The sequence below is a fragment of the Babylonia areolata genome, chromosome 23 (genome assembly GCF_041734735.1).
Source record: "Babylonia areolata isolate BAREFJ2019XMU chromosome 23, ASM4173473v1, whole genome shotgun sequence".
Classification (NCBI taxonomy): Eukaryota; Metazoa; Mollusca; class Gastropoda; order Neogastropoda; family Buccinidae; genus Babylonia; species Babylonia areolata.
In genome coordinates, this window is record NC_134898.1 from 44,148,297 (window position 1) to 44,169,623 (window position 21,327).

The 21,327-nt window shown below is 41.0% G+C and overlaps 2 protein-coding genes across 4 annotated transcripts in view; one reads left to right on the plus strand and one right to left on the minus strand.

The window, feature by feature from the left end:
• Positions 1-10,340, minus strand: part of LOC143298049 (uncharacterized) — a 25,867-nt gene extending 15,527 nt beyond the window's left edge. The window contains exons 1-9 of one of the 3 annotated variants that reach the window (XM_076610714.1): positions 9,805-10,340; positions 8,527-8,670; positions 7,632-7,707; positions 6,353-6,544; positions 4,965-5,113; positions 4,035-4,197; positions 2,663-2,728; positions 1,663-1,738; positions 681-758 (exon numbers count right to left, since the gene is read on the minus strand). In XM_076610714.1, coding sequence (XP_076466829.1) covers positions 681-758; positions 1,663-1,738; positions 2,663-2,728; positions 4,035-4,197; positions 4,965-5,113; positions 6,353-6,544; positions 7,632-7,707; positions 8,527-8,670; positions 9,805-10,294 — 1,434 coding nt within the window. In that variant the 5' untranslated portion in view covers positions 10,295-10,340. Of the gene's footprint in view, positions 1-680; positions 759-1,662; positions 1,739-2,662; positions 2,729-4,034; positions 4,198-4,964; positions 5,114-6,352; positions 6,545-7,631; positions 7,711-8,526; positions 8,671-9,804 lie in introns of all 3 variants that reach the window. The other 2 variants (XM_076610713.1, XM_076610715.1) reach the window with 2 other exon arrangements.
• A 2,081-nt stretch (positions 10,341-12,421) lies between these two features.
• The window catches only part of LOC143298304 (uncharacterized), a 30,445-nt gene continuing 21,539 nt past the window's right edge, over positions 12,422-21,327 (plus strand). Inside the window, exons 1-4 of the mRNA XM_076611124.1 lie at positions 12,422-12,521; positions 13,750-15,421; positions 17,401-17,768; positions 20,339-20,473. Of these exons, the coding sequence (XP_076467239.1) occupies positions 13,981-15,421; positions 17,401-17,768; positions 20,339-20,473 (1,944 nt within the window). The 5' untranslated portion in view covers positions 12,422-12,521; positions 13,750-13,980. The remainder of the gene's footprint in view (positions 12,522-13,749; positions 15,422-17,400; positions 17,769-20,338; positions 20,474-21,327) is intronic.

Below are 21,327 nucleotides of genomic sequence, written 5' to 3' on the forward strand. Positions count from 1 at the left end.
TGTGAGTTGGGGCTTGTGTGTTTTTTATGTGTAGCTTTGGTCCTGTGCACTTTTGTTTGTGATTTCATATCTCTGAAACTGCATATTTGGTGCACATCTGTTGTGCATGGGTGTGTGTGTATGTGTGCGTGTCTGTATGTTTATTTACATTTATCTTTCATCATTACTGTCTTTTTGTTATCATTATCATAATTATTTTATTCTCTTTTATTTTCTTTATTAATTTAAAAAAAAAAATTTCTTTAATAAAAAAAATCTATCCATGTATTTATTTATCTATCTATCTGTTTTTGGTTGTTTTTTCTTCAGTTTTTTTTCTTCATTGTATTTCATTTTATTATTCTTCTGCTAACCTTTTTTCCTTCTCTTTTTCCTCAAGGCTTGACTAAGCGCGTTGTGTTACGCTGCTGGTCAGGCATCTGCTTAGCAGATGTCGTGTAGCGTATATGGATTTGTCCGAATGAATGACGCCTCCTTGAATAACTGAACTGAACTGAACTGACCACCTGCAGCTGTTGATTCTTTATTCAAAAGATTATCATTTGATCTTCACATAACATGTCTCATACACACAATGTAGAAGTAAGTAACACAAAGCTAAGCACACACACATTATATACAAAGTCAAGTTTGACTCTGTGGCATTTAAGTGACGTAGCAAACTGCAGTTGACGACCTACCTGTGCAGAGCCGCCACGCCCCACTTTCTTCAGCACACAGTACTGCTCCCCGTTCACTGTCACTGTGTCAATCGCCTCCTGAAAAAAACAACTAAAAACGGTTCATCTCACTGCCATCACAGGACTTTGAATTCTGTCTCTGCCAAGCCTAACTTTTAGTGAAATGTGATAACAGGCGATGAAAATTGTCTATGTTTGGATGAAAAAGGAATTTCAAAATCTTATATGTAAAAAACAAATCTTATGTTAATGCTCATTACTGATTAAGTCTTCATTTTTTTCTTTTGTCCATTTGCTTCTACCAGGGAGGTGTTGCATGGAGATGAAGTTGGCAATCTGCAGCAAGACAGGAGGCCTGGAATAGCGTCATGCTGTGGGTACGGATCTGGTCTGAAACTCTGCTGTCCCACTGCCAGTAGGGTCTTCCTCTGGCTCTGAAGCCTGAGTGCTTGGTGTTGTAGGCTTGCAGGGCTGGCTGGTTGACCGGCAAGAAACTTGTCAGGTGAACAAACCACTTTATGCCAAGGTGCGCTATGTACTGCTTGACAGGTACAACACAAAGCTGATGTCATCATTTCTGACTCTGTTGCCTCTGGTTTTGCTCAACTGCTGATTTAGTGGATGAATTGTATAACTTTTGGGCCTACCACAAGATGGAAAACCAAACGTGGCTTTTCTATTATTATGTCAATTTTAAGTATGGTACACTGACACAGAAATCAACATGGAATTATAATTACCTTCTTCCAATACTGAATCCAATACTAAATTCAGTGTGACATCTGGCTAAAAGCACTTCTCTAGTAGGAGTATTAATGGGGATATATATATATATATATATATCAAAACATTCTATTTCATATGGGGATATATTAAAAAATTCTTTTTATCTTATCCTTTGTGCTAGCCTGGAACACGACTGCAAACTTATCTGGACAAAAAAAAGAAAGGTGTTTGCACACCACACTGTGGGCTGACTCACCCCTGATGGTGTGTGCAGAACTGCTGGTTGAATCTGTGGACCTTTACAGGAAGGTGTAGACATAACAGGAGGCACCCTTCACAACAAACACAACATTAACATGATTGAGACATGTTGTCTCTTGAACAAATCTGTTCCTAGGCCACCATCATTACACAATGAAATCAGTCATATCTCAGGGAAATACCATCAATGAACAGTGCCCTCTTTTCTCGGTTTCTTGGCCAGTAGGTCTTTCTCTCTTGTTTGAAACTCACTTTCATCAGAATACAGTTTCATCAAGAAAACTGGGCACGTCTAAATGATTGGCAAAGCTGTCTTTGAACGGCAATGTCAATGAAACAAAGGGAGCTAAACGCTGACAAAGAAACAAGTGCAGTAACTCCTGTTCTTTGAAGGGAGACAAAGCCCCACAACTGTAAATCACTGCTGTTTAGTGATACCCATCGGCCTGCACATAAGAGGTATACTGAAACAACCCCCCAAAAAAATTTGCCCTGTTCAAAACAGCTTGTTTCATTTATCAGACAGTGTACTGAAGTCCTTTTCCTTTCATGAAGCTGTGTTCTGAAGAAAACTAAGTTGTCAAATCCTAATGAGTGTACTTGCCGCCTGTTTAAGAAGAAAAAAAAGAGTTCTTTTTGCTTTTTTAAATGTATGATCAGTCCTCATTCCAGTGTCCATTGTTTCCTCCTAAAATTTAAAACTGAAATTCTGAATACATACAATTTATAGTCATGATTCTGAATATATACAATTTATAGTCAAAGACAGAGTCCCTTGGAGACTGGATGATTCAGAGCTGACTGTGCACGCAAGCATATCACAGCTTCTTTACCTGTCCTACACTTTGTGTGCAGCCATTACATGGTGGATCAAGATATTAGATCTAAAACCCTACGTTTTCAATCAGGTCTGTACATGTGTTCAGCTGCACGAGTGTCTGTCAAACATTACATGTGGTGACAACACAGACCACCTGACACCATGCAATTCTTACCCCTGCAGCGGCCGAGCAGTGGACACTGATGATGGAAGATGGCTGGACAGTGGTGCGTGGTTTTTACTGCAACAACACTGATGGTTTGTAGTGACGGCCTGGAGGTAACATGTCTGCTTAGGAAGCAAGACAAACTGAGCGCATGGGATCGAATCCGACGCTTGGCAGTATTCCCCCCCACCCCCCACTAAACCTTGAGTGGTATTCTGGACACTAGTCATTTGGATGAGAAGATACAATGAAGTCCCATGTGCTGCATGCACCTAGTGCTCATGGCAACAAAAGGGATGCCCCTAGCAAGAATCTGCAGAAAAATCCATGTTGATGGAGAAAACAAATTCACTTGCAGGCAGAAAAAAAGAGAGAAAAGGGTGCTGCACTGTTGTGAGGTGCTCTCCCAGGGGAGAGCAGCTCAAATTTCACACAGAGAAATCTGTTGTGACAAAATGTAATGTAATACAATACAATACTTTACACTCCCAATAATACTGCTTTACACTTCAGTCACTAAAAGTAAAAGAGGTTAAGTAACTGAGCATGGACTGATGATCATGTTCTGATTGTTGCAACTGAGCCTACAGAAATATAAACAGCACACACACACACACACACACACATATATCCTAGCCATACAGACAGTACATCAGGTTTACAAACCGTGAAACCACCCAACATAACCTTACACTGTCAGGAACAGCTAATTTGCATACTTATGAACCTTTGTACATAGAAACACCTCATGTTTTCCTGTTTCTTTATTTTCCACTGTCATGTAATGTTTCCAAACAAGAAACGATAAAACAAAACCAACAAATGAAAAACATGCAAACATTTCTTTGGTCACAATGAAGAAATCTACCATATACACGCGTCTGTGAACAAAATAATACATCACAATATTCAGTTGAAAACAAGGGAAAGACTCAGTGATGGATAATGATGTCATGTCTGCTGTCTCTCTTTCTTTTCAATTTTCCAGTGCCCCCCCCCCCCTCTCCTAACCCATCCACATGCTAGATAATTCTGGTAAATTTCAGAATATAATATGAAATCTGGATAGCAAAGATTCACTCCACGTAGCTATTGCTTGATTTTCATTGCTGACATCAGGTTCACATAGATAATGAAATAAACACATTCTACTACCCTGACAAGACAGTATCATTCCCACTTTTTTTTCTTTTTTTTTTTTCACGAGTAATATTCTTATTCACATTTCTTGTGCCTCAAGGGGATCTTGGAATAAATTTCATGTCTTAAAGATTTACATATCACTCCTGCGTTCATTATGAATCCAGGAAAGAGGCTACCTACAAGGACATTGTTGATAAAACATTAAAAACATTCACATGTGCAGAACTAGAAAGAGTACCTCTCAACAGGTTTAGACACAGCCTTGAGTTCAGCTACCTCTGACCCAGCTGTCAGAGACAGGTTTTTGTTGGCGCTGATTGCTGGCTGGTCAGGAATGGAATTCTCTGTTGTTATGGTCATATCGCTATGGTAACCTGAAGATGCCAGTGATGCAAATCGCCCTGCAAAGCAAACAATGTTAGGCGTTTAAAGTGTGCTTTGATGGATACATGCAAAAAAACTAGAGCTATCCAGGAATCGTCAATGGTATCCCTCCTCTTCCTCTTGACCCCCCCGCTGCCCCCAAAATACCAAAAAACAGAAAGAGAGTCAGACAGACTGCAAGATCTGATTGGAAACAAGGGCTTGTTGTTGTTGCTGTTTTTACTTCAGTTGCATCCAAACCATGGAGCACACTTTTTTTTCCTTGCAAGTGCTTCACATGGCTTTTTTCATTGGCAGGAGTGAGGGTGAAGTGGGGCAGAGGGTGGGGTAGAGGGGACTCTACATTTAAGCACACAAAAACCATTGGTGAATGCAAATTTTTGTCTGTTTTCTTATCAAACGACAATTCTTTCTGCAGTCTTTAACTGTGTGTTCTATGGTTGTTACAGTTATCTTTTTGGGAAGACAAACAGCAACAACAAAAACACACACTAAAAACCACACACATACAAACCTGAATAATATATATATATATATATATATATAAAGAAATATCCCTGGTTCTCTGTGGACTGCTGGTGCTGGGACTGCAACAGACGAACCCAGATGTGGCTGTGTATGGGGGACTGGGGATGAGCGGTGTGGGAGAAATGCCACGGAGATGGTGAAGAGACCTTTTTCAAGGATGAATGATGTAACCGCCTGGGTTAGTGGGACACAACAGCTGTCCAGATCAGGAAGCGTCCTGCTCAACAAAGACCACTGACAGCAAAACTGCACCCACCCGTGGCGATATGGGAGGACGGGTTGAGGGGCTTGAACGAGTTGATCAGGTCGCTGTCATCCTCCTTCTCCTCGCTCAGCAGGGCCACAGGGTGCTGCTGCTGCTGGTGCTTCCGCACCCGCATGGGCATCCCCAGGTTCCCCAGACTCCTGAAAATGGAGAGCAGCCAAACTCTGTCATGGTACAGCTTTGACAGTTGACATTTGTCCAGCCGACTGCACAGGGCCATAATATATTATTAGGACTAAAACACAACAAAACTAAACAAACAAACAAAAACACATTAAACAAAAAATTCTGCCACATCTGAAACAGAAGTAAAAACACCAACAACTACAAAACAACAACACAGTCCATGACATTATCTTAACAATTAAGCTTCTTAAGGTGAATAAGACTAGGCTGTGCTGAAGACGCTAGCCCTTATTATCTCCAAATTATATAAAAAAAGAAGAAGTAAAAACTGATTTAAAAAGTACTTCAAAGCAGAAGAAGAAGAAGAAAAAACCCCAAACAAACAAAAAAAAAAAAAAAAAAAAAACAGAATGAAAAAAAGGGCCATATACTCCAATAACACTGCGGGATGGGCAGCTAGTTCTCATCCCAGCATAAAAATTACATCACAACATAATCATTGAGCAAAACAGCATAAATAGTACATCATAGACTGCAGAAAGGAGAGAAAAAAAAACGGTCAAGTCTTGCTGGGAAAACAAAAAAAGGAAATGGACTTGGAGGCAGAAAAAGCTAACAATTGTGAAGGGAGAAAAAGCAGAAACAAAGACAGCAACAGAAAAGAGGAAATTTCTAACACAGAATTTCCAGGGGGGAGATTGCTATTTCTATTGAAAGACTGCCAGCATCCCACCAAGGTTTAAAACAGCTTAAAACGTTTCTGGTTCCAGCTTGTGTCCAGAGCAGACTGCTTGAAGTTTGAAGGACTTCAACAAAGTGTGGTACTCATTCTCAGAAAAATGAAAGCATTAAAAAAAATAAGTTAGCAGTGGTCAGTGTGCTAATGTAAATCACTTTGTGTTATTTGAACTGGACTGCCACAATTTTCTGGTTTTTGCAGTGGTGAGGGCATCAGCTGCTTCTCTCTTCTGTAAATGCCATGTCAGTTTTCACAAGAATGTTTTATCACTCCAAGCTGGAAACTTGAAACATGTGAGGACAACTTTAAAATGTACATGAAAAGAAATAACTAATCTTCTTCAGAGTCTGTACCAGCAATCCTCTTATTTTAACAGTGCTTCTCAGGTTTAATGACAATTCAACTCTGGAAATGCTGGCACAGAAATGTTTTCTTTCTTTCTCACACCTCAAACAAATGTGATTCACAAAGACAAGATTACCACCACATGGAACAAGGTTTTATTGATTGATACCTGAGCTTTAGCTGTGAGGAGGAAAACTTTGAGGCAGAAGAGCGCATGTCAGGGGTACTGTTGGTGTGCCGCATAGAGTGCTGCTTGCTGGCCGAGGAGGGGTGGGTGAACGATGGCAGGTCGGTCACACTCATGTCGTCCGTCGACAGGTTCCCTGTGCTGGGCCCCAATTCCATTTGAGAATCCGTGTACCTGGAGAACATCAGGCAAGAAAAAGGAGGAAATAGAGAGAGAGAGAGAGAGAGAGAGAGAGAGAGAGAGAGAAATGAATGAACGAATCTTTATCTCATAAATACATTGATCCTAATACAACATTACAAGCTTCAGCAAAGCCCACAGCATAAGGGATACTAATCAAGTATAAATCAATTAAATCAATCAGTAAACATGTATGCAAATTTCTGAGAGAGAGAGAGAGAGAGAGAGAGAGAGAGAGAGAGAGAGAGAGAGAGAGAATTATAATTTAAAGTATTCTGCCCATTTTCAGCCTATCATACACTCACAGTTTCTTGGGAACTGCAACAGACATGAAGGTGGCAAAATGTTTCTTTGATTTTTTTTTTTAATTCTTTTTTTAAATAAAGAGAAATACAAACCATACATATACACACACGTCCTTCATGTGTTACACCTGCCTGTGTGTGGGGAATTGCAAAGGGTTTTTTTCAACACACTGCTGTTCCAAGCCACTGGGGCCTGGTTGTGCTTTGTCGTACACCATTTTGAAAGTGTCGACTTAATTTCTGATAGGGGCTCTGACAATAACATCCTGTAATTACCATACAAAGCATGATTTTTGGCCATTGTTCCTTGTGGATAATGAGAACAGACATATCAAGCTTTCTGACTGGTGGTTATTGGTACACATCAACTTCAGTCCATATAAAACTTACTGTAAAAAATCCTGAAATGATGTGGACATATATGTATGTCCTGGAGCAAATAGTGAAGCATTGTTCTGGATATTTATATCCCGGGGTACTGAAGAGGTTTAACAATCTTATGAGTTAAAGGATTCTAGAGATATTTTCTCAGCTAGTGATTGTAGATTAAAACTGTTCCACTGATTAAAACTGTTTACTGACAAGCCAGAAAGAGAGAGAAGGGAAGGAGAGGAAAGAGAGAGAGAGAGAGAGAGAGAGAGAGAGAGAAAAGTGGGGAGAGAGAGCAAGAGAGAGATAGAGAGAGAGGAGACAGAGACCGAGAAAGAGAGCATGCAACATGCACAGTTGCAATATTTGATAATTGATTGATCATCCAGTGACCAAAGTACACTTACCCTGACGCATGTTTGGGCACTTTGAATTCAAATTCATCAGTATTCTGGTTGTTACTTCTTCCCATGAGCTGAGACACTGCTAAAAAAAAAAAAAAAAAAAAAAAAAAAAAAAGTTTACAAAATATATTAAGCCAGTCAAAGATAATATATATATATATATATATATATATATATATATATATATATATATATATTTACAAAAATATAACTGCCTGACAAATATCTTGCAAAAAAAAAAGAAAAAAAGAAAAGAAAAAAAAAAGAAGTCATATAAAACAACTAGTTTAAACTGTATTTAACCAGTTTTGATTATTGTCTCCAGTTCCCAGTTTGTGACTAGCATTGAAAAATGACCTATATAATTATGACTTTTCCATCACATTCTTAAAAAAGACAATTTTCTTCATCTCCTTTTCAAAAAGTGTCATAATTCAAGCATAGACTTGTGTCGTAATATCAAGTTCAGACTATGTAATAAAATCACTCAAAAAAAGAAGTGCACTGGTTGGAAGCTTTGCATTATGAATAAATAATCCTTTTTTTCGAATCCCGCTCTTGCCCTTTCTCCAGAGTTTAACTGGAAAATCAGAGTGTCCAGTCATTCGGATGAGATAATACGCCGAGGTCCCATGCGCATCACAAACTTGAAGCATTGAAAAAGGACCCATTGCAACAAAACTGTTATCCTCTGGCAAAATTCTGTTAAGGAAATTCACTTTGATAGGTGCACAATATACGCAATGCACTCAAGGCCTGACAGGCGGGTTATGCTGCTGTCAGGCATCTGCCAAGCAGATGTGGTGTAGCGTATATGGATTTGTCCAAATGCAGTGATGCCTCCTTGAGAAACTGAAACGAAAACTTTCAACGCAATATGTGTACATGACATGCTCACATTGTGGCTTCTGTTCCGGACCAATGTGCGCAGCACTGTGACTGCCTTCTGAGAACTTGCCTGAATGAACAGGCACACGCTCACATGGGGGCCTCTCCTGGTTTGCCGTTTTGCTGGATAAACCCACAACTTTCCTGTGGTTTGCTGTTAAAACAAAAAACCCATGATTAAAAAAAAAGCTGTTTTCTCATGGACTGTATCCTGTTGTTTGTTTTTGTCATGAATTTTAAAATAATGTCATAAATGTTAAAATCACTTCTTAAAGACCCACAAAAAAACCTATGTAAAAAGAGGTGTGTCTTCAGCTTTTCCTTTTCAGGTTGTGATGGGAAAATGACAGCTCAACATCGATTTTCATCATGGAAATTAACATACTGCCAGGCCACAAACATAGCTATAAGTTTGAATAAGTACACTCTTTATGTTGCCCTAACATTTGAATGAAAAATCTACTGCAAAATTTCTCAGCTTAACGAGTTTCAGAAAATAGTTGTGCATTGGCCTTCTTCCGCTTTTGAAATTTGCTCTGTCAGGCAAAAGGAAAGAGGCGGACCAATCCAGTCTGTATATGCTTCATGTAGGTTCTAAGTTTAGCACCCATCGTTGGCGTGAAGTACAGAATCAATGTTATTGTTTTTTTCTCAAACCAGCACAGAGAGAGAGAGAGAGAGAGAGAGAGAGAGAGAGAGAGGGGGGGGGGAGGGGGAGGTGTGTGTGTGTGTGTGTGTGTGTGTGTGTGTGTGTGTGTGTGTGTGTGTGTGTGGGACATGGGAGCTTTGGTTTTGACCGTTAGACTGGTATGAGGCGTACAGTGTGTCAGTGAGAGTAACAGTGGTATGGGACACTGCTACTCAGTGTAAATGATATTATCAACAGACCAGACTCTCTTTCCCATGTCTTGCAGCCAGAAACAGGTTCCCCCAACTCAGGACAGCCTGTCAGTGAAGCGTGAGCAGGAGTGGTCAAACAAAAAACTGTTCAACCGCGAGCCTGCATTATAATTAATATCCCAGGGATTTTTCGCGAGCGCTTTGTGGGCCTTTAAGTTAAGAACTATGAGCATTATTTGATCATAAATATATTTTAATATTTTTTTAATATTACTGTAAATCTATTGTAACTCTGTCTGATATATTCTAACTATCTCAGTATTCATTTAAAATATGTTCACAAGAAACGAAAACTGATATACTTTTCACTTTTTACAAAAACAACAAAACCACTGATTCAAACAGGCACCAATCTGAATAAATTTCACTCGCTGTCAACACAATTTACCTTCCTTTCCCAAACCAGAGCTGGAAACATAATCAGCCACGTGCAAACTGCTAGACAGGCTCCTGTCCGTCAGATCAGCTGTCCTGTTTGTGCTGGTGTTGAGCAGTGTGCTCGCACCGCTCCTGCCAGACATTTGACCCTGGGACAAACCACTGGCCGTGTCGCTGGCTCTGTGGATCCCCTGCCACTGTGACTTTGAAGGCTGCTTTACAGAGAAGCCTTTGAGCTGAGCAGGTTCTGGATTGGAGAGGAGCTGTTCCCTCTCGGGCAGGTGAAGACTCCTGGTGGCGGTGTTCTGGTAGGACAAGAGGCCCGTTTCGCTGTGCTCAGTGGAGGAGGGTGTGCTGAAAGAGTTGGTGTGGCTGGCTTCATTGTTCTGCTCCTTGTGCTTCCGATGCTCTGTCGGCGCTTGGTGCTGCTGCATCTGGAGCTGCTGCAGCTTGGCTCTGATGGCCTGAAGTGACGACAGGGTGCTTTCCTTGTCAGACATCTTAGCCTGCTAGGTGCTGACAGCCAGTCCAGGATCCTATTTATGATCGTGGATGCTGCAAGGAAATACACTGTTTCTGGTATTCATCATATTCTGAGTACATGGTGTTGGGCTGTAAATAAACAACTACTGTATTGACTTTTATTGTCACAAAAGATTTCTCCAACAAAGTCTAACCCACTAAGGAAGGTAGACAACATAAGGCTGCCACATCCACATCCTTTTGCAATTTAAGTATAGTTTAAACACATTTTAGACATGGGTACCTTTTCAGTTGTGGGTTCTCTGGTTTTTACTATTATCTTAGGACATTTTGCAAACAAAAACATTTGTAAAAAGTGTCTTGGGTTGTTGTTGTTTTTTGTTCAAGGCCTGACTAAGCGCATTAGGTTATGCTGCTGGTCAGGCATCTGCTTAGCAGATGTGGTGTCACGTATATTATGGATTTGTCCGAATGCTGTGATGCCCCCTTGAGTAACTGAACTGTCTTGGTTCACCATCTGACACAAACAGTCCAGCATGCCATGTGTTTAGTGTCAAAAACTGTAAAGATAATTTGTTAATGGTGGTGGAGAAATCATGCTGCCATTATTCAAATTCAAACTTGGGAGTAATGTTTCCTTGGTGAAAGGGATGGTAGCCAAGTGGTTAGTGTTTTTCCCAAATCCCAAATATAAATGAAGGCTGCGTTTGAATCCTGGCAGCATGGTATGTTGGGGGTGCTTTTTTCCTTTTATTTGATCTTACAGGTCACAATCATCATGACAATGTGCAAACCTGCCGGTACATGAAATAATACTGTTTGTGTGTATATAACATTATAGTATATAGAATACCCATGCTGATATATATGCATGTTAATGTATTTGGTGGGTCCTCTCACCACATCAGCCCCAGCTACAAGTGGTTTTCAACATTCTTTATTAAAACAGGGAATGTGATGAAATACGGGGGAGGAATAGGAAACTGAGGGGTTAAAGAACAAGGGACTAGAACTGCAAACTACACACTGACCACACAAGAAGACAGTGTACCCCTATCAAGTTGACAGAGCCCAAAAAACAAACTGTTGCCTTTTACCTTTCCAGCCACCACTGAACAGACAAAATTACAGCTACTGATTCTCCAATGAAAGCTATCAAAATGCGGTTTGGTTGGATGAATGTGATTCAGCACATCCTGTATGAATACTAATTTGCATGTGAAGCACCCACTCTGAACCATGAATAATCCTAACTGCTCACAGGGAAACAAACATGCATCCATCCATGCCCATTCTCTCTCTCTAAGCTTGGTAAAAATTAGTTTCACAATGTTACATTTATTTTATGCATTTCTACACTGTCAGCCACCCATTTTTTGTTTCTGATATCCAAGAATTGAACACACTGCCCCAGAAGGTTGTCATAGCCAGGTTGTTGGAGTGTTTCAAGTCCAGACTTGCCTTCTGCCTGTGACTCAAGGTACATTTCAACCCCCACACACCCCTTGTGTGTCTTAAGTTGCCCCCCTCCCCATCCCCCAGGGAAGTAGTATCATAGAAGTCTTGGGCTGTGCCTGTCGGGAATATTCCCGGGGACCGCTGCTGTAGCCGGAGACACGAACACACAAGTTGACTGACGTGCGGCTTGCCTGTACCCACCTGCCCTCTCAACTAAAATCGCATCCCTCGGCAGTCCAGTCAAATCGCGTCCAACAGCAAGCCCTCATAAAACGACAGTTTCATCAGCATACTGATGTTGGTCGTCACATGGAAGAAGAAGAAGAAGAAGAAGAAGAAGAAGAAGCCCAGCTGTTCCTCGTTTTGTTCTTTCGTATCGTGAAGACCCCCCCCCCCCTTCCCCTAACAGATGAGTCAGTGACTGAATGTGATTGTGACATATTTTTTTCTCATATGGCTATTTGTTTTGACATGACTTTCGCTTATTCATACGCCTATTTCATACTGTTTCCTCAGCCCTCAGTCAGAACATCTTCCTATGCCATCATGAAAGGTGAAAGAAAATAACGAAATATTTACCATGTTCAAAGTACCCACCATTGATGCAACTGTTGAAAGAAGTAGTTTCATTGGCCGAATCTGAAAAATTGGTTTTTTGGGGGAGGTAACGCACATACAATTTCCGGTAGAACTTCGGGGAAACAGCGCTGTCTTCGACGAACGACGTCTGCTATGGCCAACATTATCCAGCATGATTCATTCCTTGTGCTTTGGGATGTAGCGCTGGTAATATGTGTTTATGTTAACGTCAGTGCCAATGCATTCATCCTTATTATATGTTTATTTGCTTACCCTGACCTTGATGTCACCGACAAAACCACTGATTGTATTTTGCAGCATCTTTTCGTAGGCAAAAAATACTTCCTGGTTGTTGAGTCAGTGGTTTTGCTTGTTGAAATTTTGTTCCTTCCGATATTACGTCATGACTTATTAATGTCTTTTGAAAAAATGATGAATACGAAGAAAAGCCCCGAGAATTGTTTATTCATCTGTCGTCTTCTATATAGCACTGGCAGCCGCCCTAAATCTGCTAATGATACTACCGCTTATCTGTTAGAGTGTCATCAAGGGATCCGCAAAAAGTATTAGCCATCTTACCACTCTCTCTCTCTCTCTCTCTCTCTCTCTCTCTCTCTCACACACACACACACACACAAACCACCACCACCACCACCACCACCACCACCATCAACAACAGCAACAACAGCAGCAGCAGCAGCAGCAGCACCACCACCACCACCACCACCACCACCACCACCACCACACAACAACAACAACAACAGACAGACAGACAGACAGACAGACAGACAAAACAAAATAAAAGAACAGTGAAAAACCCAAACAACCAAAAAACCCCAACAAGGCTATCCCATGCATGAACCTGTATATCATAGCACCCATCTCTTAATTTATTATTTGTATGTCAGTCTGTTTAATTCAGACTTGTTGATGGTAGATACATTGAAGATGTCCTGTGAGCACTGATTTAAGAAACAAAAGGTAAATTCAGATAAAATGTTATTTTACATCGAGGAAATTATTTGGGATGTGAAAAGGATTATAGTGATGGATATACTTTATTTTGTGAGAAACCGATACTGATGATAGTTGTATATATATCTATGCACAGATTTACATGCACAAAATGATGCAGGGTACACACACACACACACACACACACACACACACACACACACACACACACACACACACACACACACTCACTCACTGAGTCCCTGTTCTTCCTTTAGTGATAAGATTACTGATGATATTACATGTATCTTGTTCAGCTTAGAAAATATTATATGATAAAGACAGTTCTCACATATTTGGATGGTCATAGAACAATTCACACAGAGTATTGAATATCTTTTGTGTCATTAGTTTCGTCTACTTTATATTAGTTAAACCCACTTTAAGTAAAATTTTGACTTTTATTTTATTTTTTTGACAGGAGAAGGTTGGAGCATGACTCGTCACATGGTCATGACCATGATGGAAGGTCAGCTTACCACATACCTGCTGTCCAGCCACAGAGTACAGCTACTTCCCCGCACCTGTTTCATTTCTAATTGCCAATATCTGGATCATTTTTAGGTGAAAAATCCTTTAAAAAAATATATGGAGCACTCTGTGGGAGTTTTCCTAATAAATTACAGTGATTTTGCAAGCTAAACCTGCAATAATGGCACAGATGGCTCAAGAACTTGGAGAACACAGAAGCAGGGCTTCTGATGCAGGAGACATTTGCCAGCCTCTGTCTACTGGATCAAAAGACAGTCCACCAGAGAAAGAAGTACAGTTTGAAACTGCTGCCAAGAATAGCTGTCTGCCAGAACGAAAGCACCACAGTGAACCACTTCCTCAGTGTGGTGACTCTGGCGAGCAAGGAAGAAAGTGTTTTGAGAGGAGGCGACTTTGGTCATCAGTGAAACAGGAATCTATCGATCTCCCAAATGAATTTGAGTATCCAACAGAAGACAATGTGTTTACAGAAGGTGAGAGGTCGAGGCAGGAATGGAAGGGAAAACTGCATTACCAACGCAGCTTCAGCGTTCCTGCGACGCTGCCTGACATTGTGCCTGAGCGACAGTCCATGTCAGAAAACAGTTCTCCTGATGTGGTTTCTGTCATTGAGATTCCAAACCCAGACCATCAGCCTGTCAAACCTATCTTGAGCGGCACATCATCTGTGGGAACAGAGTCACTGTTAGAGGGAAGAGAAAAGAAGGAAAACTTTGAAGGAACTGTACGCTGCGATCAACTGCCCACAGCTCCAGACACCAAAAGGAGAAAGTCTGTCACTTTTGAAACGGCAGTGCAGATGGTTAGGTTCATGTCTCCAAGAGGCATAGAAGTGAGATCTCATTTCCGTAGCAGTGGGTACGGCTCACAGTCAGACAACTCTCAGGCATCGCAGGGCAGCAATGTGTCCAGTGAGCGTGGGTCCATCTTTTCCAGTGCTGATGCTGATGATGCTTCTCTCTGCACAACCATCACAGACGGTAATATAGACAACAGTGAAGAAGAAGCAAACAGAGCTGAAACACAAGAAAAACCAGAGAAAAGGGAAAACAAGCAGCAGGTGTCCCCTGTGGACAGTAAACCTCAGACCCCAGAGGAGATCGACGAGATTGAACTTTGGCGCCGACAGAATGTGCCTGATTTTCACTGTACCGGGGACATGGATGACATTCCCAACCTCAGTATTTTTGAGACCACAAAAGAAAACAGCGGCCTGTTCTACTCTGACGTGCACACAGGAAAGTTTCCAGGCTGCGGCATGAACACATCTGAAAATCCTGTAAGGGAAGGACATGCAAATCACCCCATGCCATCTCCTCAACCTATGGACAAATTCCCGTGTATATTTGAACCCTGCAGAGACTTCAGAGCACCTGAAGGGGAGGGCTCTGAAAACAAAAGCTCTCCAACAACTAAAGAAGAAATCCACCGAGAGCTGTACAAGAGATTGTTTGAGGAGAAAATGCTGAAGTTTGATCCCAGCAAAGAAAGCATCAATGACCTGTTTGAATGGGTCAGGAAGAACATAGGAGAAGCTTTGACACCGTCCCCAAGAAGCCCCTTTTTCACTACAGAGAAGTCGCCACAGAGGATTTCACCTGGTAAATATTCATTGATCTGTATTTTCGAATTCTTCATGATAATCAGTGCTTGACTTTTGACCTGAAAGTATTTAATTATGTATGAACAGTTTTGTTTCAAACAAGATACCGGATTTCTTTTGTATTATATTTCTTGTATTTAGTGTTCAACATATGTGAGCACATTTATAAAAAAAAAAGAAAAAAAAAAATGCATCCAGTGGTGTTTGAACAGCAGTTTCTTAATTACCACTGACTAATTATGTCAAGTTGATGAAATACACATTGTCCTTGATGCTAAACAATTGCCTGTATTTGATGAGTTGGTTCAGGTTACTTAATATATTCTGATTTGCCATTCATTCAGCTCCTCTTTACATGGGAAGTAAAGGAATAACTCATTTTGATTTTATCGGAAATCTAAGAAGAGTTCTGAAAGAAAAGTGTGTGCATGAAAGCAAGTGTGTGTGCATGCATGCATGCATGTGTGTGCTCTTAGGTTGTTTTTTTTTTTCACCTTTGCTCTGGTTTCATGGAACCTGAAACTAACAAATTAGATACTTGCTGTTAAATTGAAAGTTTGTAATTGTGAGTGTTTTTCAACGGGAAGACTATAAATGATGTTTAAGTGCATTCAAGTTAAAATACTGCAATACTTTAATATTTACTGCAACACTTTATTTGATAGAACATATTGTCAAGAGTTTGTTACTAAAGACACTCTATTAAAAAGATCTTTTTAGTTGTTTTTTTTCATGAAAGCATTTTCAACGGCAAATAGATCTCTGTTTTTATTGAATGAATAATCTTAATCATTTGAACTGTTGGGTTTAACCCGTTAGTGCCAGGCAGTTTTGTAAAAAAAAAAAAAAGAAAAAGAAAAGTGCTGTCCCATTGCCAGGGAATTTTGAGGATTCAGGGGCAATAAATTTCAATTTTTTTTTAGCACAATACAAAAGGAGATACATCACCGTCAACATCTTCACTAACATCACTGGCATTATCATGATCATCGTTCCCATCATCCCCCTCTTTCTCTCTTCTTTTTCTCTCACTTGTTTTTCACAAAAAAATTGTTCATGAAAAAGACAAGAAACCATCCCTGATGACAAAGGAAATGTTTTTGATATAAAAAAAATAAAATAAGGGGGACCTCTCACTCTTTCTCACAATTGTGAGAAAGAGTGAGGGGTGCCCCCATACTTTCTCACAGTGTGTGAGAATGACCATGCTTTCTTGCAATCCCACACTTTCTCATAAAGTGAGAGAAAATGTGGGACTGTGAGAAAGCATGGACCAACAGGGGGATTGAAACTGAAGTCATCATAAGAGAAAAACATGGAAGGCCACAGAATTTGGGACCCCCCTTTTTTTTCTGTGTTGAATATGAATGATTATGATGATGAAGATTTGGAGGTCCAGTGTTAACCAGGCCAAAGAGATATGGACGCTTGCAGTGTTGGTCAGGGAACACACCCAGAAATGCATCCATGAACTGAATGATACTTGACTATGTGGTCCTAGACTTCCTGTTTAAACCCACAGCACACTCTGTTTCATGTAGGAGCTGGCCATGGGCTGAAAAAACACCCACGTCTACTTAGAATCGAACCTGCATCCAGCCAGCCGTCAGTCCATGATGCTAGTCATGTTGCCATGATGACTAGTCTTTCCTTCCCTTGTTGATAGGTCCATTACAGTCCTTCGCTTACACCCTTTAAAACAAACCTAAAATCATTTCTTTTCGAGCAGTTTCTACATAATTAAAGCACTCAGTTCCATCTGCATTCTATGGATCAAAATTTGTTTCTTCCATGCATGTTGTGTGTGTGTGTGTGTGTGTGTGTGTGTGTGTGTGTGTGTGTGTATGATTCGTGTCTGACTGACATGTTATTGCAAAGAGCTTTGAGAGTTTGGTAAGCTCCATCATAAACATACCAGTACTGTTATTATTATTCATTATTCTAAAACAAACCAGCGTTCCTTATGATCCACGCCAGATGTGGCAGCAGCCACCAACACCAACAACCTCTGCGTGCCCAACGTCCTGGGAAAGCCAGCAGCCCTGGGGAACTTCCCCTTCATCCCGATTCCTCCCACCGCGCATCAGCCAAACGCCCAGCAGGTCAACAGCAGACCCCCAGGAAACAGACCTGCAGGCGTACCGCTGCCTCAGTATCCCTTTCCAGGTTTCGGAATGCCGCTGTGTCCCATGATGCTGAACGCCGCCCAGCAGCTGAAGAGGGAAGCGTTGCGTCCTGGCGATGTGGTCGATGGGCGTGACCAAGAGCGGGCATCGAACCCAGGGAACCAGGGGAACATTCCTCCGGCCAGGTACCAGCGGGACTTGCCGGCCATTCTGGATGATGTGAGCTGCTGCTTTCTTCTTCTGTTGTTGTTGTTGTTGTTGTACGGTTTATGCTGACATTACTGATAGCAGAAATGTTTGAAATATTTGGATGTTTTGATATCAAGTGATGAATTTAACATTATGTGTATAGATTTTGCTTTTCACTCCTATGTCCTCATGTGGTCTTGTGTTGAATGATGCTCTGTTGTACATGTGTTGTTTCACGTGAGGCGCTGAGAGCCCATACTATGGGGAGTTTGGGCTATATGAATACATTATCATTATTATCATCTTTTTTTTTTCTTCTCCATATTTTGATACAGAGTGATATGCTAAACATTTATTTTTGGATTTGTGATTGCGTTTTTCTGAATGTATCTTTATTTCACAAACACTGTAGAAAGATGCACATATCCTGAGCTGCTTACCAGTTAGCTCTTTCACTGCCAAGTTTCTGTGTGAAAAACACTCCACAGCACCAAATATTGTAGAAATGATGCTCTTAGTCAGAGGCTTCGGTTCATGTCAAAACAACACAACGGACATGTTCACTTCAAACTGGGTCAGGGGGCAAAGGTTAGTCATTGTTCTGTTGACAGGAAACTGGCTGCAGCTGTCAAGCTTTGTTACAATGTGAAAATTGGTCTTATCAGCATGCAGCATAACCCCTAGATGTTGTAAAAAAGTCACCAGTGGCGGTGCATTATCTTTGTCAACTAAAGTCACCTGTGGCAGTGAACGAGTTAGCAGTCTCGGGAGAAACCTGCATACATGTCAGCATGTTCACATTTTTCTGCCCCTCTGTTGAACACAGAGATGTTTTGCTGTGGATATGTAAGTCTGAATGCAGTGTTGTTTAGTTTCTTACTCTGTTGCTGCCTTGTCAGTCCAGTTTTCTCTAAATTTTTGTAAAGTTTTGCAGATGAGAACCATGTATAAGCAAAGCAGTAAGCTACAACGCTATTGTTGAATATTTTGGTTTTTGAAATTGGGGGATTCTGTTTTGTAGAATGAGAATATTCTCTCTCTCTCTCTCTCTCTCTCTCTCTCTCTCTCTCTCTCTCTCTCTCTCTCTCTGTGAGTAATGCTAATCTATGCTGACTGGGAAATTTACAGAATTTGGATGATATATACCTTGTTCTTAAGTCATGCAGGACAGGACAAGTTAGGATGAAATGCACTTCATTTTCTTCCTCCTTGTTGCAAAGTTTACACCTTAGATCAGTTGCATTATGTGTTCTGTATCGGTAATAATGTACTACAATATCAGAAATACCAAGCCTAAATCTTGCCATTGAATACTTTAAATGTCGATCTATGTTTAAAAATAAATACGTTTTGACATCCGGTACGGTGCAGAATGTTCTGTAAACATTAAATCTCTCGCTATTACTAATATGAAAATCCCATTCCTGCCATCTACATGCAACTACCCTTTCTTTAAATACTCTAAGAAATTCGTCAATACTCTCTACGCCTTGGTTTAACCAAACGTAACCAAATCCATATATATACAGTTTACAGTGGATGTTCGAAACCCAGTTTCTTTTGTCACGTGCATCCAGATCGAGCAAGGTTCGATATGATTTGTGTGGTAATCTAGATGCATTCATTCTCGTTAACTTAAGCCAATAACTAATACATCTTATACATGAATTTATATAAATAGGGTACCTGTTTGTTTCTCCATATACAAAATCGTTAGGTGTTTGCATTTCTACTCCTAAAAATCTCTTGAGCGCAAACAAATGTACTTTTTCACAAAGAAATGCTGCATTATCTAAGCCCCATATCTCAGCACCATATTGTAACATGGGTTGAACTTGTGAATCAAATAACTTTAAAAGCGTATTCATGGAATTATTTTTTTAGCTTGTATAATTTCTGTAGAATACACAACAATGCGTTTTTGGCTCTACTGACTAAGTCAAGAGCAAGTTTAGCTATAATAATGTCATTCTGAATCTTTTTATTCATGTGGATGTGTGTGTGTGTGTGTGTGTGTGTGTGTGTGTGCGTGCGCGCGTGCGCGCGTGCGTGTGTGTGAGCAAGCGCATGTGTGTGTGTGTCAGTATGTGTGTATGCATGCATGTATTTGCTTGCAATTATATGTTTCTTTTTTTCTCTTTGGTTTTAAGGTCTTTTCACTGTTTAGTATGTGTGTGTGCGTGTGTGTGTGCGTGTGTGTGTGCGAGAGCGCGTATGTGTAGTGAATGTGTGAGTGTGTGTGTAGCGAAGGTGTGTGTGTGTGTGTGTGTGTGTGTGTGTGAGCAGATGTCTGAGTGTGTGCATGTGTGTGTGTCTGTGTGTGTGTGTGTGTGTGTGTATGAGAGAGAACGTTTGTGTGTGTGTGTGTGAGAGAGAGAGAAAGTGTATGTGTGTGTGAGAGAGAGAGAGAGAAAGCGTGTGTGTGTGTGTGTGTGTGTGTGTGTGTGAGACAGAGACACAGAGACAGAGAGAGACAGAAAGACAGAAAAAGCATGCGTGTGTCTGTGGGAGAGAGAGAGAGAGAGCATGTGTGTGTGTGTGTGTGTGTGTGTGTGTGTGTTACAAAAGTGACCAGGTGATTTATAATTCATTTCCGACAGGAGATGTCCAGCAGCGTGTGTATTCCCAGCAGCAGTGATGTGAGCGTCGGCAGCATAGATCCTAGCCTTGTAGAGCAGCTGGAGCTCCTGTCACAGTGCTCCTACCCTGGGTGCACCGATGTCGCCTGCATGCTGGTGCGGGGCAGTGAGCGTTGTGTTGTGTTGTGTGACAGCTTTGTTTTGTGTTGTGTGACAGCCTTGTGTTGTGTTGTGTTGTGTTGTGCTGTGTGACAGCTTTGTGTTGTGTTGTGTTGTGCTGTGTGACAGCTTTGTGTTGTGTTGTGTTGTGTTGTGCTGTGTGACAGCTTTGTGTTGTGTTGTGCTGTGTGACAGCTTTGTGTTGTGTTGTGTTGTGTGACAGCTTTGTGTTGTGTTGTGCTGTGTGACAGCTTTGTGTTGTGTTGTGTTGTGTGACAGCTTTGTGTTGTGTTGTGTTGTGCTGTGTGACAGCTTTGTGTTGTGTTGTGCTGTGCTGTGCTGTGTGACAGCGTTGTGTTGTGTTGTGTTGTGCTGTGTGACAGCTTTGTGTTGTGTTGTGCTGTGTGACAGCTTTGTGTTGTGTTGTGTTGTGCTGTGTGACAGCTTTGTGTTGTGTTGTGTTGTGCTGTGCTGTGTGACAGCGTTGTGTTGTGTTATGTTGTGTTGTGTGACAGCTTTGTGTTGTGTTGTGTGATAGCTTTGTGTTGTGTTGTGTCATGTGTTGTGTTGTGTTGTGTCATGTCTTTGTGTTGTGTTGTGTCATGTCTTTGTGTTGTGTTGTGTTGTGTCATGTCTTTGTGTTGTGTTGTGTCATGTCTTTGTGTTGTGTTGTGTCATGTCTTTGTGTTGTGTTGTGTTGTGTCATGTCTTTGTGTTGTGTTGTGTCATGTCTTTGTGTTGTGTTGTGTCGCGTCTTTGTTTTGTGTCATGTCTTTGTGTTGTGTTGTGTTGTGTCATGTCTTTGTGTTGTGTTGTGTTGTGTCATGCCTTTGTGTTGTGTTGTGTTGTGT